The sequence below is a fragment of the Carcharodon carcharias genome, chromosome 17 (assembly GCF_017639515.1).
Source record: "Carcharodon carcharias isolate sCarCar2 chromosome 17, sCarCar2.pri, whole genome shotgun sequence".
In the NCBI taxonomy this organism is placed as follows: domain Eukaryota; kingdom Metazoa; phylum Chordata; class Chondrichthyes; order Lamniformes; family Lamnidae; genus Carcharodon; species Carcharodon carcharias.
The window spans coordinates 84,842,349-84,860,466 of record NC_054483.1 but is presented as its reverse complement, the minus strand read 5'-3'; the positions used below and the strand labels follow the sequence as shown (position 1 = coordinate 84,860,466).

The window sequence follows — 18,118 nt, the reverse complement described above, 5'->3', positions numbered from 1 at the left end:
GCAAATCAATTGCAATGGCATACTGTCAACGCCACCAACAGATTCAATTGGAATTTGCAAGCTAGTTTTATGAATTGTACATTCCTTTTGAAAATTTAAAAATGATATTCATCCATAGTTTATATACAGCCACATCTGATGTGGTGTGAAGAGGTTTTTTGAATAACTTCACATGTTTTGAATAGACCCAAATACTGGATGATCCTGGTCTTGTTAAATGCAAGGTGAACTGTACACTTTGTTGTATCCCAAAATATGCCCTGCAAAGTTATCAGCAGCCTTTCAATTTGTCCAAAAAAATCTGAAAATTGTATTTTAATAATAGATTTACATTTAGATATTAAAATAGATTCTTCTAATATCTACAAACCAATTTAAAAATCAAGGATATTGAAAGATGTGTTTAGTTTTTTATTAAATTCAATAATTTAAATGTAATCTACTGGGACACCAAAATATAGATTGTAGAAAGTACTTTTTTCATTAATTCCCGTGGACTATTGGGAAATGCAATGGATAGATTTGTAATAGATTCCAAGTGCAAACAACCTGAAACTCGAACTTGTGATAAATGTTATGCATAGGTTTCATGTTAGCAAATTAAGAGAATTGGATACCAGCATTTGGAGAATCATAAGTTAAGCATAGCCAAGCAGCACAGTTTATGCCAGCTTATGTTTAATCAGCTTTCAGTATTGTTTCAAATAAATAAAGTAACACAGTAAATGTAGTTCATATGGATTTTCAAAAAGTATTTGATAAGATTATACACAGCAGTCTTATGGTAAAGATAATGGCTCTTGGAATTAGAGGGAATGTGACCAAATAGTGATGGTTGGTGAGCAGGAAATAAAGATTAAAGGTTAAAAAAAATTCTCCAAATGAAAGGGTGTCCTGAGTGGTGTTCTAGGGGGCTCTATAATGGAATCTTTACAAAGCATATAAATATTATGGGCAACCACTGAAGGAGCAATATTGAATCTGTACATAACACCCAATTAGTTATAACAAATTGTAACAAGGATTGTGAAGGTTATAGGGGCCAGATGTCAGCCGAATGGGCAGATAGGTGGCAGATGGAGTTCAATGCAGAAAAAATATGAAGCAATAAATTTTGGAAGTAAGGATGAAATGGCACGATTTTAAATGAAGTATGGAAGCAGAAAGACTTTGGCATGCAGATACACCGGTTGCAAAATCTGTCTATCTCAGCCTTAGATATATTCAATGATGGAGCATCCAGAACCCTCTGGGCTAGAGAATCATAAAGATTCATAATCCTTTGAGTGAAGAAATTTCTCCTAATCTCAGTCCTAAATGATGGGCCTCTTATCCTGACACTGTGTCCTCATGTTCTAGATTCCCTTGCCACAGGAAATAACCTCTTAGTGTAACCTGTAAAGCCCCTTCAGAATCTTTGCATGATTACCTCTCATTCTTCTAAACTCCATAGATTATAAGCCCAATTTACTCAGCTTCCCATCATAGCACAACCCTCTCAACTCAGGGACCAATCTAGTGAACCGTTGCTGTACTGCCTCTAATACAAGTATATATTTCCTTAATTATGGTTACATACATGGTGAAGAATTTCCTACAAACTGTTGTTAAAGTGAGTTCTTTTAGAAGGGAATTAGAAAGTTGCTTGAAAAAGAGGAATATTAAAGGGTATAGAGATGGACCATGAGGAATTAGGCTTGGTTCCTTTGAAGAGCCAATTGCACAGATCTCATGGGCCAAATTGCCTATTTCTATACCGTAACATTTTAAGATGGCAACAAGAGATTCAGTAGCATTCTGAATAATTTGGTGATAATCTGCACCAGTGAAAAACAACTTCATTTCTTCCTTTCAATTTTTTAAGTATTTGTTTCTGTATTTCATCATTTTCTCCACATTTCTGGCAGTCTAACACAAAGCAGAATGCCTAATTTAATTCCAGTTTTATCTTCTTTTCACTTCTATTTTACCTTCACTTGACTTCCTGAGTATATTTGCCCAGGATCTAAACGGAAATCAATAGTGCATGTCAGTTATCATTTGGTTTGATACTAAATAATTGGCAGCTGCACTCATCATGCTCTAAATTGGCATCTCTCATTTACTGTAAATATATCAAATTATTTTTTCACTCCTTTCTAACACTGAAAATTATTGTGAATGTTCAATAAAGCCCCATTTGAATGCTGAAACTGCTCATAGATAATTTATTTAATAGACAGAAAACTTCTGAAAAAATGTCACACTGTTTCTTGCTCAGAAGCTCATCACCTGATGCATTTTTATCATTTTCTACTGGGAACAATTATCAATCTATAGTTGAAGAAATGGAGCTGTGGATAAAATGGGCACCGCTTTTCCTTTTTGTGCAAAACAAATGTTGCAGCAATACAATTTGAACAAACATACAAAGTTTATGGGTATAGAGAGTTTTGTATTTATTTAAAACATGCCCTAAGTTCTCTAGGGTAGAAATTTGATCATGTAGCATGCCATACAGAATTACATTGATTGTCCATTGGCAGACAACATTGTGTGTCACTGCCCATGTACTCCAAGCAGCTTTCTTCATTGAAATCATTGAGGAACACCTTGTGGGCTGTGCAGGCCTATAGCACTGTCTGCCTCAGGGAATCAACATAGTCCATGCTACACTGTTAGAAGTGGAGTTATGTGAACAAATTTCACCCGCCATGTGTAGGCGTGTAGAATGGCCAGAAAATGGACTTTGAATTTTGGGCCACTGATTAGTGGTCGGCTGACCAGTTGCATGTTCTGTGTTGTAGAGAGCGTCATGATTTAGAGACCCTAGCCTCATTTATATCACTTCAATGAGATGCAAATTGGGTGTCCTGATGCACCTCACCAGATTTAGGCTGGCTAATGTTGGGCTGTCCTGGCCGACAGCAATGGGACGTAGGGGTCACCATTGCAGGGAGGAGGGGGTCCGGTCTTGATGCAACACCAGCCCAGGTTCTTTTTATAGGGTAATTTATAAAATAAATAGATAAAAAGAATAACTTCTGGACAACAGTGTATTGTCATTAAACATGTTTAAGAACAAATATTTTAGGTTAGCAAACACAATGTCAAAACGCATGATATGCAACTAACATTATAACACTGTAAACTTTTCATATAAAAATATATCTATTATATATGCATTACACCCAACCTTTTGAAAATAATGCAAACTCCAATGCACAGTATAAATTCACATTTTGTAACACTTTGAGGGGGTCAAACATAGTTGGTATTTTCACAAAGCAAATAATTTTTTTTCAGTAGATCTAATTCAATCCTCTGTACATTCAAGGTTCAAAATAAAATGTAACTGATAGTGACGTATAAAAGATTTATTTTTAAATAATGCTCTTTTAGGAGTGTGACAGATGGTAAATGTACTCCATTTACCTCATTCAGTTAAAAATATTGAATGACTCCTAACAGATGCATGACTCCTCAATTACTGTAACCTAAGTTCTCAAAAGCACGGTCACAAGACAATAAAAGAAAGGCCTTCAACGTATTAGTAATATTCTTCTAGACAACAAGTGCATAGCAAAATACAAAATAAATTCTTGATAATTTAATGTACAAAAGATGCTTTACTGGCCTGTCAGCTAACAATTGAAAAGGTAAAATAAAAATCTGTAAGGCAAACACTTATTTGAAGTTGGCATAATCGGAGTGTATGTCTAGAAAATCTTGTACCACCTTGTAACAGAAATCGTACTGCTCCTGCAAAGAGAAAGGAAAACACTTTCTTAAAAAAATTAAAATATAGTTGATACTTGACAATATATATTTTTTAAAAGAGTCAGGTTTATGTTTGCTTCAAATTCTTTTATGCTTTAGGAAATCTAAAACAGAACATATCATACCAATGTTTGCACCATGTGTGGCCGTTGCATTCGTAAGCTCTTGACAGTCTGGAAAACGTCTAGAAGACCTTCAGCTTTCACTCGCTCCAGAATGTTACTCAATGCAATAAATGTACCTGTCCTACCAGCACCAGCACTGCAAAATAAATAGATTCAAGTATTATTTAAATAGTAAATCTTCTTGATAGGATTCTACCTGACAGGTGGAAAAATGATGCATGAATGCAGAAATGAGGAGAGCATCAAAATTGTAACACTATTGTGCTCGGAGCCAAGCTTCACCATCCAAGGAAAGTGATTTAGAGGAAGATAAATCCTTTTAAAGCAAACATGAGAGAAAGTATTCCCACTTGACACAGTGAAACTTTAAATGCCATTTGATTTTCTAGAATGAATAAGTAATGGCTGTTAACTGCTATTTCCTGCTGCTGACCCAGTGGAAAATATGGATTTAGTGGATTAACAAATGCTTTACACAATTTTAATGTCCACATTTGTCTTGTACTAATTGATTCTCAATCCTAACATTGAGTAAATTAATCCTGGGGGAGCAACTCCACAGTAAATTAACAGTGGCTTACTCTAGTACTTTGCGTTGTCAACTGGAGGTCACATAAGGCCCAATATCTTCTGAAATCCATCCAACATGTAATTTCGTGAATTATGCAACTTCTGCCCTTTGAATCAGTTCTCAGCCAAAGTAAATTTATCTGTGGGGCAGATTTCATACGTACCAGTGTCAGAGCCAGTGGGGGGTCATGAATCAGTCCCGAATCATTTTAAGGTTGGCCAATTTGGGCAAAACTAACTGCAACTAAATTTTAAGTTCCCAATTGTGATTCTGCTGCTATTTTGAGTCTGATGTAAATATCAACATAGCATTGGATCACACCTCCCTAATCCTTCAATCTTTACCCCGGTCCTGAAGCTGACACTGGCTTGGAGGCAGTATAATGGAAATAGATGCCAGATTTTCTTGCATAATTAGCTCTTGCAACATCACGACTTAGACATGGGGGAGAATTTTCTCCCCGTCGGAGCAGCTGGGTGGGAGTGGGTGTGGGTGGTCGCACAGTTGATCACCGCCCATGATCGGCTGCGCGCCATTTTACATGGGCCTTAATTGGCCTGCCCAGCGTGACGCGCACCCGGAAGCGCTTAGCACTACCTATGCGGGCAGGGGGAGGAGGGAGAGTCGGGGCCTGCGCTCTTTCGTGCATGTGCGCAAAAGAGTGCAGGAATCTCCCTGAGGCACAGAGCTGCCTCAGGGAGATTAAGAAAAGTCATAAAAAGGTGGAAAACAAGAAAAATAAAATTATTCAGACATGTCCCCTCATGTAACATTGTCACATGAGCTGAGATATGTTTATGAATTTACATGAAACATTTTATTAAATTTATAAACCCTTCATGAAACCTCATCCTGCCGGTGGATGAGGTTCCATGAAAAATGCAAAGGCCACCTGGGCTCTTCGCCTGCCCGCCAACCTTAAGGTTGGATGGGCAGCCCTGACAAGTACTTTAATTACAAACAAAAGCAAAAATAGCTGGAAAAACTCAGCAGGTCTGATAGCATCCAACAATTTTGTTTTTGTTTCAGACTTCCAGCATGCGCAGTATTTTGCTTTTATCTAAGTATTTCAATTAGTTGTTTAATGGCCTTAATAGGCCTTTGACAGTTCGGCAGGTGCACAGCCGACTCCAGTGCCCACTGAGCTGAGGATCAGAATGACGCACAGTGACATTGGGACACACGCCTGACACCCCCGCGTGTCAATTTATGCGTCAGCATGTGGGGCCTGCCCCCGCATGCTGACCAGAAGATTCTGCCCAAGGACAACAATTAAAACCAACCTGTATTCTGTCATTTTGTTCTGTATATAGGCAAAGCCTAGATCTTGCTGGAATTACTCAGTTGCTCACATGGCATCTGAAGGGAGGGAAACAGAGTTAATGGGGTCAGTTTTCCAGTGGGCACTGGGGCCATAAGGGGGTCTGTAGCTGGCTCTTGTTGCCAGCACATGCACTGTCCTTATCTTTTGGGCAGTGGCCTCTCAATTGACCGCCACCCCACTCCCCTATTAAGGATGGAAAGAGGGTTCCCATGGTTGGAAGCCCAATTGGAGGGCCTGCAGCACACGATGGCCAGCAGCCCCACCAGGTGAAGTGGCTGCTGCTGAGACAGGAAAATGAGCATGAGGGCTTGACATTGCCTCCAGGGATGCTGACAAAAAGGGGCCCAAGGGCAGTCGGGCCATTTAGATGGAGGGAAACTTCCTGCACAGGATTGGCTTTGGACAAGGTTGTGACTTTGCATCCCGCAGCCCCTTCACTGGAGCATGAAACCTCCAACTCTGGTGAGCCCAGGCCTACAGCCAAGACGCTGCCCCCAAAGAGCTGTGTCATGGAAAGCCGATTACAGTCACAAATTACTTCAAGGCACATTGAACTTTTTAGGAAAGACTTGTGAGCTTTTAAAGAACTACAAGCAAGGGTATTGAGCAAAAGATGGCTGATAATGTAAAGTGACCACTTTCTGGAAAATTCCTATATGGATTATACTGACAGACCTGTCCTGAGAGAACATGGAATGTCACACCTGAAAAGGTACCATGGCATTCTTCAAGCAGAGATACTTGAAAGGGAGATAGGAAAGATGCAAAAGACTGAACTTTAATCTCCTGTGGTAGCGGAGACAAAAGACTGATTTACACGTCTCAGCAGTCACCCAAAAATCCATCTCCTGTTAATTTCTATCTCAGAATGTATCAATGGTTCTGATATGAATTCAATACGACTATTTCACCTCATGGAACGCACAAGGAAAATGGGTTAAAAACCTAGCTGCACAGCAGTACTGTGTATGCTGGTGTGCTGCATGTATGACAGCAAGAAGACGACCAACTAGTCACCCCTGCAGTTACAGGTGAAGTCTCTCTCTCTCTCTCTCTGATGCTGGAGGCAAGGCTCAGCAGAAGCCACTATGAAAAAGAAAATAGGACAGCCTCTTCAGCTACCCTGCAGAACTTAGTGTTTCCAAACTAGCTGCGAAACTGCCAAAGTCAGCTCTACCAGAATCATTCAACTTAATGGCCACAACATACTGCCATCTACACCTCACGAACAAGCCAAAGACTGATTCGTATATTTTTATAACTTTTTCTTGGACTCTTAACTTCTCATTTCTGACCTGTGTGTGTCTATTGTGTTTTTAATCTTTTTCTCGAGTTTTAGGAAGTAATAAACTTACTCTTTCTTTGATTCAAGAAAGCCTGGTTAAATTGGCTCCTTCTAAATAATAAGTACATTTTGACAAGGAAAAGTATCCATGGAGGGAAGGGATTCCTTTTAAATTAACCTTAATGCGACCAACCAAGGGGGTTGAATAAAGAAGGGGAACCGACTCATTCCACCTCATCTGGGAGCATAACAAAATTAGGGTCCGGGGTTCGGGAAGTTAAAGAAATTGGGGAACCTCGCCCAGGGATTGGTCGTAACACCTGTCATGTTCCGAACTAAGGAGGGTCCACTCCAAAGGTGGGAAACTACTAAGCCATCGCAAAATAGCCCATACGTGGGGCCTAGATTGTGGTATGTGGCTGCCTGCCTGCAGGGAGTATGCAACCAATCCGGTTCCCAGCTCACCTTTGTGAAACTCCCTAGGAGGTGGGAATGTATTGGGGAGCCATCCCAAAGCTATCTTCCTGTCCCAGCCCCCTGCCTGCCTCCAACCCCGTCTCCATGGGGCCAGGAAAATTCACCCCAACATTTCAGGCCAATAACTCTTCATCAGAATTGTAAAAGTTAAGAACTAACAGGTTTTAAGCAAGTACAGAGGCAGGAAAATGTGGGTGAAGGGAAGAACTAAAGGGGAGGTCTGTGATAAGGTGCAAGGTAGGAGAGATTAAATGAAAAAAGAGCTGATGGCATAATCAAAAAAGAATGATTGTGGGATAAATAAACAAAAGATGGGTTGAGAGGAGATGGAAATAGAATTAGCACAATCATCACTTGTCATTCAAAAAAAATGGGGGCAGATGTTATGATCTGAATTTTCTGAACTCAGTGGCAAGTCTGGAAGGCTGTAAAGTGCCTCATTTTTGCACTTGAGTTATGCTGAGTCTTAGCTATAATCTGCCTAGGTATTGGTGAATGTACAGCAAAGATAATGCAAATGACAGAAATATTACAGAGACATGCTGCAAGATGACAAAGGCTGGAATCTGAATATTCAAGGGTACATGACATTTTAGAAGGACACGAAGCTAGGAAAAGGTGGAAGAGTAGCTCTGTTAATTAAGGATGACAATAGTAGAAAAGAGAGATGACCTTAGTTCTAAAGATCAAAATGTAGAATCAGTTTGGGAGAGTTAAGAAACAGTAAAGGTAGGAAGTCACGTTTGCTAGTAGTTTATAGGCTCCCTAACAGAAACCACCCTATAAAAACGAGCACACAGGAAGAAATAATGGGGGATTGTGAGAAAGGTACGGTGATAATCACGTGTGATTGTAATCTACATATAGATTGGGAAAAGCAGCCTGGAAGATGAGTTCATAGAGTGTTTTCGGGACAGTTTTTAGAGCAGCATGTGCTAGAGCTGACCAGAGACCAGGTTATTCTAGATCTGGTAATGTGCAATGAGACAGGATTAATTAATGACCTCAAAGTAAGGGTGCTCCTAGCTAGCAATGATCATAACATGATTGAATATCACATTCAGTTCAAGGGAGAGAAATGTGGATCTAAGACCAGTGTTTTGAACTTAAATAAGGATAATTATGAGGGTCTGATGACAGAGCTGGCTAAAATGAACTGGGAAATTAGGTTGAGAGATATGTCAGTAGAGATGTAGTGCCAGACATTAAAGAATATGTTTTGTAATACTCAGAAAATAGACAATCCAGTGAGAAAGACTCAGGGAAATGACGTATCATCTGTGGCTAACTAAGGAAGTTAATAATAGTGTCAAATTCAATACAAAAAAACCTACAATTTCATGAAGATTAGTGGTAGGTTAGAAGGTTGGACAGAATATAAAAAACAGCAAAGAATGGCTAAAGAAATAATGAGGGAGAGATTACAGTATGAGAGTAAGTTTGCCTGAAATATAAAACAGATAGTAAGAATTTTTACAGGTATTTAAAAAGGTAAAAAAAGGTAAGTGAGCATTGGTCCTCCAGTGAGTGAGAATGATGAATTAATAATGGAAAATAAGGGAATGGCAGATGAATGGAACAGATACTTTACAGGACACTAATAACATCACAGAAATAAATGTAAATCAGGAGGTGAAAGGGAGGGTGGAACTTAAATGATTACAATCACCAAGGAAAGTGCTGAGAAAATTACTGGAGCTAAAAGCTGACCAGTCCCTAGGCCTGATGGGCTTCATCTTGGAGTCTTAAAAGAATTAGCTACTGAGATAGCAGATGCATTGTTTTTAATTTTCCAAAATTACCTAGTCTCTGGAAAGGTCCCATCAGATTGAAAAATAATGAATGTAACTCCTCCATTCAAGATAGGAGGGAGACAGAAAGCAGGAAACTACAGGCCAGTTAGCTTAACATCTTCATAGGGAAAATGCTAGAATTTATTAATAAGGAGATTAAAGCAGGGCACTTCGAAAATCTCAATGCAATCAGGCAGAGTCAACACAGTTTTGTGAAAGGGAAATTGTGTTTGACTAATTTATTAAGACTTTTTTGAAGAAGTAACAAACAAATTGGATAAAGAGTATGTGTCACACTTGGATTTTCAGAAGGCATTTGACAAGGTGCAACATCAAAAGTTATTACAAAGTAAGAGCTCAGGGTGTAGGGGGTAACATATTAGTATAGATGGAGGATTGGTTAACTAACAGGAAGGAGAGAGCAGGCATAACTGGGTCACTTTCAGGTTGGCAAGATGTAATGAATGGAGCGCCACAGGGATCAGTGCTGGGGCTTCAACTATTTACAAGCTATGACTTGGATGATGGGAGCAAATGTTGCTAAATTTGCCAATGACACAAAGATAGGTAGGAAAGTAAGTTATAAAGAGGACATAAGGACTCTGCAAAGGGCTGCAGATAGGTTAAGTAAATGGGCAAAAAATTTGGCACATGGAGTATAATGTGGGAAACTTGTCCACTTTGGCAGGAAGAGTAGAAAAGCAGCATATTACTTAAATGGAGAGAGATTGTAGAACTCTGAGATATAGAGGAATCTGGGTGTCTTGGTACATGAATCACAAAAGGTTAGCATGCAGGTACAGCAAATGGTTAGGAAGGCAAATGGAATGCTGTTTATTGCAAAGGGAAAGGAATATAAAAGTAGAGATGTTTTGCTACAGCTGTACAGGGCATTGTGAGGCCCATATAGAGTACTGTGTACAGTACTTATCTAGTAAATTTCCCTTATCTAGGAAATGACATAATTGCATTAGAAGCAGGTCAGAGAAGGTTCACTTGACTGATTCCTGGAACGAAGGGACTATTTTATGAAGAAAGATTTGACAGGTTGAGCCTGTATCCATTGGAGTTTAGAAGAATGAGAGGCAACCTTATTGAAACATATAAGATCCTGAGAGGACTTGACAGGGTGGATGCTTTCCCTTGTGGGAGGAGATTGGAACAGTTTAAAAATAAGAGGTCTCCCATTTAAGACAGAGACGAGGAGAATTTCTTTCTCTCAGAGGGTCATGAGTCTGTGGAACTCCCTTCCCCAGAGGATGTTGGGGGCAGGGTCAATTAAAATGTAAATGCTGTATGAGATAGATTCTTGACTGACAAGGGAGTCAAAGGGTATGGGGGCAGGAAGGAAAATGGAGTTGTGGCCACAATCAGACCAGCCATGATCTTATTGAATGGCGGAGCAGGCTTGAGGGGTCCAATGGCCTACTCCTGTTCGTAATTCGTATGCATGTATATCAGCCAATTTGTGCCAGCTATCTCTGGTTTTCAATGTTGCTGTGCGTAGTTGAGGAGAGGTGAATTTAAAATTTAAAAGATCAAGAACCTGCTGCAATCAATTGCAGAGCTGCCAGTTTTGACTTTATAGACTGTTCTCATGATTCATACAGGAGAATGATATGGAGGCAGCGGCAACCCACCAGCATTTGGTCCTCTTGGTTATTCTTAACTCTAAGCCTAGATAATGAGTGCAGACAAGTTATAAAATCAGAGGAAAGGAATCACTGCTCAACCTAATCCTGTACTTGTATCATTTGCAGATTGTGCACTTTTCAGCATCAATCCTGCATTCAGCGAGAAGCGGAAACCTTGGTTTAGTTTCCTCCGACGAGTGCTGTTTTGCTGAGGCCAATTATGGTTCCACTTCAACTGTGGTCAGCTAATAGGCCAACGACTGAAAATGGAGCCCTCCTGGCCTGCAAGACCCAGTACTAGTGTCAGGTGTGGCTCAGTTGATATCACTCTTGCCTCCCAATGCGAAGGTGTGGGTTCAAGTCCTGCTCTATAATTTGAGCATGAAAATCAAGGCAGACACTCCAGTGCAGTATGGAGGGAGTGCTACTCTGTTGGAGGTGTGTCTTTTGGATGAGATATTAAATCAAGGTCCAGCCTGTCCTCTCAGGTAGACATAAAATATCCCATGCCATGAGTTCAAAGAAGAGCAGGGGAGTTTCATGGTATCCTGGCCAATATTCTTCCCTATATCAACATCACACAAACAAATTGTCTGTCATTATTACCTTGCTATTGGTGAGAACTTGCTATCTATATATTGACAACCAAGTTTCCTATATTACAACAGTGACTGCATTTCTAAAGTACTTAATTGAGTGTCAAGCACCTTGGAATGTTCTCTAGTCTTGAAAGGCAGTTGATAAATGTGAGTCTTACCTTTCCACTGTTTTACATAGAGCATTTCATCTTTGGAGTGGGAGGAACATCTGACTTTATGGTGCTGATGGGGAGCCTCACCCTCCAGCTACACACAGCAGAAAATCACAGACACGCTGCTCACAATTTGTTATCCGTTAATGAATGGAAGCTTGTCTGATTCCCTGATGGGTGCAGATGGTGTGCGATGGTTCCCACTGACAGTACCAATCCACCAGATCAGCATTTCTGAGTCATGATTGTGCATTAGGGAGACTGGTGTCAACTTTTATCACTACTTGTATATTGCATCATGAAGTACCTGCAATGCACTATGATTGGATGATTGCCGGACTGTTGTTGCTGCCTCTGGACTGCCGCGATCAGGTCTATCATCCCTTTTCCTTCCACTGGAATGCCGATCTCAGGCCAGCCATGAAAATGGAACTGTCGAACTGTCCTGCTCTTGTTTTCCTGCATTTTAATTGCAATGTTATTTTTCTTAATTAAAATTGTATTGGTTATCTATTACATCAGCATAATCTTAACAAAACCTAGAAATATATAAAATACTCCCAACTACAAACACTTCCATGTTGCATGTTACATTTATGGTCAGTTGGGTCAAAATCCTGGATTTCCCTCCCTAACAGCACTGTGGCTGTGCCTACACCGCATGGACTGCAGGGGTTCAAGAAGGCAGCTCACAGCCACCTTCTCAAGGGCAATTAGGGATGGGCAATAAATGCTGGCCTAGCCAGTGATGCCCACATCCCATGGATGAATAAAAAATTGTGTAAAATAAATCCTGTTGGCAGTACATAATAATATCTCAACGTAGCTCCTTTGTTTTATGTACTTATATATACTTTGTTTTATGATTTGTTGAATGTAACTAGTAGAATAACTAGTTTATAAATTATTAAAAGAAAGCTAGGCAATTACATGAGGGAAAGAAGAATTGACAGGGTGAGATGAAGGTGGGAAGAGTCAAAAGTTACAGGCAGGAAAGGGAAGTTAATACCATAGTCAAATCAGCCATGCTGATATTGAATGGTGCAGCAGGCTTGAGGGGTTGAATGGCCTACTCATGCTCCTATTTCTTGTGTTTCTTATTAGATTTTTGTGAAGCATAAGCTCTAACAAAGACAGGTTGGGCCGAATGGCCAGTTTCTGTGCAACATTTTCTAAGTTGATAACAGGTCTGTCCAGTGAAATGGAAATAATTAGTTTGGAGGAATTAAATTATATCACAATTATACATTTATTGATATCATTGGTGCTAATATAGGGCAGACATATGAAACAAATATCTGCAGCTGATGCAAAAATCTTAGTGCTACAAAATCTTCCACATTCCTATTAAAAACAAAACAATGTCTTAAATGTTATTCTACATGAAAGCTGGCACCTGCAATGATTATTTCTATTTCTTTCAATCACTAAGAACTGTTTTATCTATGAAATTCAGTTTCACTAATTATTCACAAGTTTACTTAAACCAATTTGCAGTGTACTTTCTCTTTGGCTTGTCAGAATTTCATGGGCAGTCTGGAAAATTGACCATTTTGTTCCTGGGAAGGCCAACAAAAATTACGGTACTGTTTTTTCCCCTAGAAAAATACCTCCAAAATGGAAGAGTTTTGTTGTCACTCAAATTATCATAATTTGATGTTTAATGAAACAAAGAACACATTTAGGTATTTGTATAAAATTCCTTTGTCCATTATGTTAATGAAGAGTTAGTGTTTTGCTTAATGTAATAGATTGAAGTTTTTCACAGGAATCTGTTAACACATTTATTATTAATATTGAGGAGCAGGATTTCAATCCCTCTAGTCATCACACATAATGTAGACATACTCTTGTACAGTGCTGAGAAACTGCTGTGTCGTCAGAGATGCCTCATTTACTTGTTCTGATGGTTCAGACAGATGTTAAAATTCCCATAACACTACTAAAAGAACAGCAGAGAGTTTATTCAATGTTCTGGTCAATGCTGCTCCCTCAAATAAAACCACCAATGCCAGATTATCTGTTTACATTGCTGCATCTGAGATCTTGATCAGTGCAGAATGGATGCTGTTCTTGCCTACATAGTAGTCTCTGCACTTCTCAGAAAACAACTTATGTTATATAGCACCTTTAACATATGACTGCATCTTCCGATCGGCGAGTGGGGGGGGCGGGGCCCACTTGCCGATGCGTAACTTGACGCGTGGTGACGTCGGGCGTGCATCCTGATGTCACCCCGTGTCATTTAGATTTTCGGTTCAGTGGGCACACAGCCGACTCGGCTGCACGCCCTCCAAACTGTCAACAGCCACTTAAGGCCTTTAAAGAAGTAATTAAACCATTCAATGGACCTGCCCGTCCAACCATAAGGTTAGCGGGCAGGCCTTTAGAAAAAACATGAAACCTCATCCATGGGCGGGATGAGGTTTCATGAGGAATTTAAAAAGTGTATAAAATGTTGATAAAAGAAATCGACATGTCCCAGCTCATATGACAGCGTCACATGAGGGGACATGTCAGGAATATTTTTTCCACCCTTCCAAAATTTTTTAGAACTTCCACTGATCTCCCTGAGGCAGCACTTTGCTTCAGGGAGATCTGTGCGCTCTTTTGCGTGCATGTGCACTTCCAGCTCAGGGAATCCACCACCCCCCCCCCCCACCGCCTGCACAGGAAGCGCTCAGCGCTTCCGAGCGGACGTCACGCTGGGCCTTAATTGGGAACCTGCCTGCCCGCACCTGCTCCCGCACATCCCCCCAACAGGGGGAAAATGCTGCCCATAATGAAACTTCCCAAGGTGCTTGACAGGAGAATGATGAATCAAAGTATGACACTGAGCCACATAGGGAGCTATTAAGCCATATGATCAAAAGCTTGGTCAAAGAGGTAGGTTTTAAAGAGTGTCTTAAAGGAGGAAAGTAAGGTTGGGGTGGAGGGGGGTGGGGCGTGGGGAAGAGATGTAGGGACGGTATTCCAGAACCTGGGATCTTGGCAACTGAAGGTGTCAACAGTGGTAGAGCAATTAAAATTGGAAATGCACAGCAAGAGGTCAGAATTAAAGGAGTGCAGAATTGCAGAGGGCGGTGGAGCTAGAGGAGGTTAGGGAGATAGGGTGGGGCGAGGCCATGAAGGGATTTGAAAACAAGGATGAGAATTTTAAAATTAAGATGTTTCTTGACTGGGTGCCAATGTCAATCAATGAGTATGGGGGTGATAGGACAAAAGGATTTGCTGCGAGTTAAGAGATGGGCAGCAGAGTTTGGATGACCAAGTTTAAGGAGGGTAAGATGGGTGACCAGCCAGGAGTGCACTGGAATGTCAAGTCTCACTGTAATGAAGGCATGAATGAGGATTTCAGTAGCAGATGAGCTGAGACAGAGGTGAAGTTGGGTGATATTACAGCAATGGAAATTGGTGATTTTAGTAATGACATAAATATGAAGTCAGAAATTTATTCTTGGGATCAAATTTGATATCAAATCTGTGAACAAACTGGCTTAAATTCAGACTATTGCCAGGTAGAGGGAGGGAGTCGCTAGCTATGGAATGGAGTTTGGAGTGGGGGGCTGAAAACAATGGCTTCCGTCTTCTCAATATTTAATTGGAGGAAATTTCTGTTCATCCAGTACTGGATGTCAGATAAGCAGTCTGATAACTTAGCAATGGAGGAGTTGAGAGAACTGGTGGTGGGGTAGAGCTGATGTTGTTAAGGTACATATGAAAACAATGCTGTGCTCTTGGATGATGTCGCCGAGGAGCAGCATGTAGATGAGAAATAGCCGGGAGTCAAGGATAGATCCTTGGGTGACACCAGAGATAACGTTACAAGAGCAGGAAGAGAAGCCATTGCAAGTGATTCTCTGGCTACGATTAGATAAATAAGAATGGAATCAGGTGAGAGCAGTCCAAACCAGCTGGGTGACAGTGGATGTGCTGGGGGAGGATGGTGTGGTCAACCTGTCAAAGGCTGGAGACAGGTTGAAAAGGACAAGGAGGAAAAGTTTACCTTTGTCACAGTCATACAGGATGCCATTTGTGAATTTGATAATAGCTATTTTGGAACTGTGGCAGGGGTGGAAACCTGATGGGAGGGATTGAAACATGGAGTTCCGGGAAAGAAGGGAATGGATTGGGGAGGGGACAACACGTTCAAGGAATTTGGAGAGGATGGGGAGTTGGAGATGGGATGATAGCTTGCAAGGACAATGGGGTCAAAGATTTGCTTTTTTTTGAGAAAAGAAACAGAATGTCCCTTCAAAATGAAATAGCCTGCTTTCTCGTGGGCGACTGGTGAATCTCAGCTAGTAACAGGCATCACTGGGACGGACTCTGGACTTTTTATACATTATTGAAGCATTTTTCTCCACCATATTACCAAGAGATAGGGGAAGGTGCATCACTAGATCTAAAATAAACCTATAACTGTCCATCATTTCTGAATTATTCAAGAGGCAGCCTTATATTTACAATAAGATCTGAAGCAATACATACTGTGGTGTTTGTGATGGTGAGGTCTCTGACACTGAAAGCATCAGAAATATGGTCATTCTTCATTTCTATTGTGTAGGCTCCATGCGTTACAGAGCCCTCTGATGACCAATACTGTGAACACTTTTCCTGAAGAAAGAATACAAGAGTTAGAGCATCTTTTAAAATCAGAGCAGAACCCTTCAACAGAAAGTTTTCTGTCGTGTTAGGAAACAGTAGCAAGGCTCCATAGGAAAGAGTTTTTATCTGCCCTTCAAGACCTCCACCAGGTGTCTGACAAGTTTCAGTGGTTGATATAACTATGGTGGTCACTCAGGCCAGTAGGCCATTAAAATTGCCTTGGGGCTTGTGGCTGAGCACAGGACTCCAATTAGCATATATTAATGAGGTATCCACCTAAACCACTCAATGTTAAAGTTGCCTCTGGGTAGTACTGAAGTGGGAGAGAGCTCCTCAAATTTAACCTTCAGAAATCAGATGGAGGGGCTAATATTCCCCTTAGCATGTCTGCAGCTTGGTAATGTGCTAAACTATCCTATTAAGTGCCGACTTCAGACATAGTACAGGCTGAATTTTATGCAAGTTATTAGTTAAAATATGATGCGGCATATTGCACTTAGACTAAGATTTTGTAAAATGTTGCAGTTCGATCCATAATATTTCTTGATTCGAAATGGTTAAATTGCATGAAACATTTAGTAAATTAACATTGGAAAACATTTCTAAACTGCTGTACCTCTTTGCGACAATTTATTACATCTTGGAAAGAATTTTCCCATCGGCGAGCAGGGGCGGGGCCCGCTCGCTGACGTGTAAAATGACGTGCGGTGACATCGGGCAGGCGTCCCGGCATCACTGCGTGTCATTTAGATTGTCCGTTCGGCGGGTCAAAGGCCTATTAAGGCCATTAACAAAGTAATTAAAGTTGTTACGAATGCTGCCGTCCAACCTTAAGGTTGGCAGGCAGGCGAAGAGCCCAGGCGGTCTTCGCATTTTTCATGAAACCTAAGGCGGGATGAGGTTTCATGAAGGGTTTATTAATTAAATAAACATTTTTGAAAAAGTTAATGTACATGTCCCAGCTCATGTGGCAGTTTCACATGATGGGACATGTCCTTAAATTTTTTTTCACCTTTATTAAATTTTCCACAACTTAAACTAATCTCCGAGGCACACATATGCGAAAAAGCGCAGGCCCCGACTCAGGGAATCCTGCGCCTGCCTGCACAGGGAGCGCATAGCGCTTCTGGGTGTGCATTGTGCTGGGCGGCCCTTGGTTGGCCTGCCCATGTAAAATGGCGGCATGCACCCGATCGGGGGCACCGACTGGGTTTGCGCTCGCTTCCACCCGCCCAGGCACAACCCCCCAGACTAGGGGACAATTCAGCCCTTTATCTTTTGAGTGCTGCTAGATCGTTGCAGTGTCAAGACATACACATTTTCTGGCATGTAACGGATGAGGAGGCAGAAGTGTTTGAGTTATCATTGTGAACTTTTGGTCTTTTATTGCAATGAAAGTACTTCACGCTACATTTGCCCATGGTGTTAAGTGTGATTCTATGATATTATACCTGTTCTCTTTCTCTGAGTTCTGTGAGCATCACAATGGTGTGAGACTTGCAATCCCAAACCATTCTCCAAAAATCCTCCACTGTATGATGGAGGGGGCCTTGAGTAGCAACAAAATAATCCTTCTGCCGATAGCCCTGTAATAAAGAAGTTCAGTGATGGTCAAAGCTATGCGTACAAACTGTGCCAGTATTAAGCTACATTTTAGTACACAGAACTCACTGCTAAACATGGTTTGGCTGGAAAATAATTTTCACCTATTTCATTTCCATTAGCAAAACTTTGCATCATATTACAGGAATAAGGCTGAGACTGGGCCTCACCTGTAGTACCGTGATTTGT

The 18,118-nt window shown here is 40.8% G+C and overlaps 1 protein-coding gene across 6 annotated transcripts in view; it reads right to left on the bottom strand.

Annotated features, from left to right (window-relative positions):
* Positions 1-2,423: 2,423 nt before the first annotated feature.
* Positions 2,424-18,118, bottom strand: part of ptprea (protein tyrosine phosphatase receptor type Ea) — a 227,793-nt gene continuing 212,098 nt past the window's right edge. For all 6 annotated transcript variants that reach the window (XM_041209369.1, XM_041209371.1, XM_041209370.1 and 3 more), the window contains 5 exons: positions 17,779-17,913; positions 16,211-16,336; positions 12,027-12,178; positions 3,885-4,020; positions 2,424-3,741 (listed from right to left, as the gene is read on the bottom strand). In XM_041209369.1, coding sequence (XP_041065303.1) covers positions 3,667-3,741; positions 3,885-4,020; positions 12,027-12,178; positions 16,211-16,336; positions 17,779-17,913 — 624 coding nt within the window. In that variant the 3' untranslated portion in view covers positions 2,424-3,666. The remainder of the gene's footprint in view (positions 3,742-3,884; positions 4,021-12,026; positions 12,179-16,210; positions 16,337-17,778; positions 17,914-18,118) is intronic.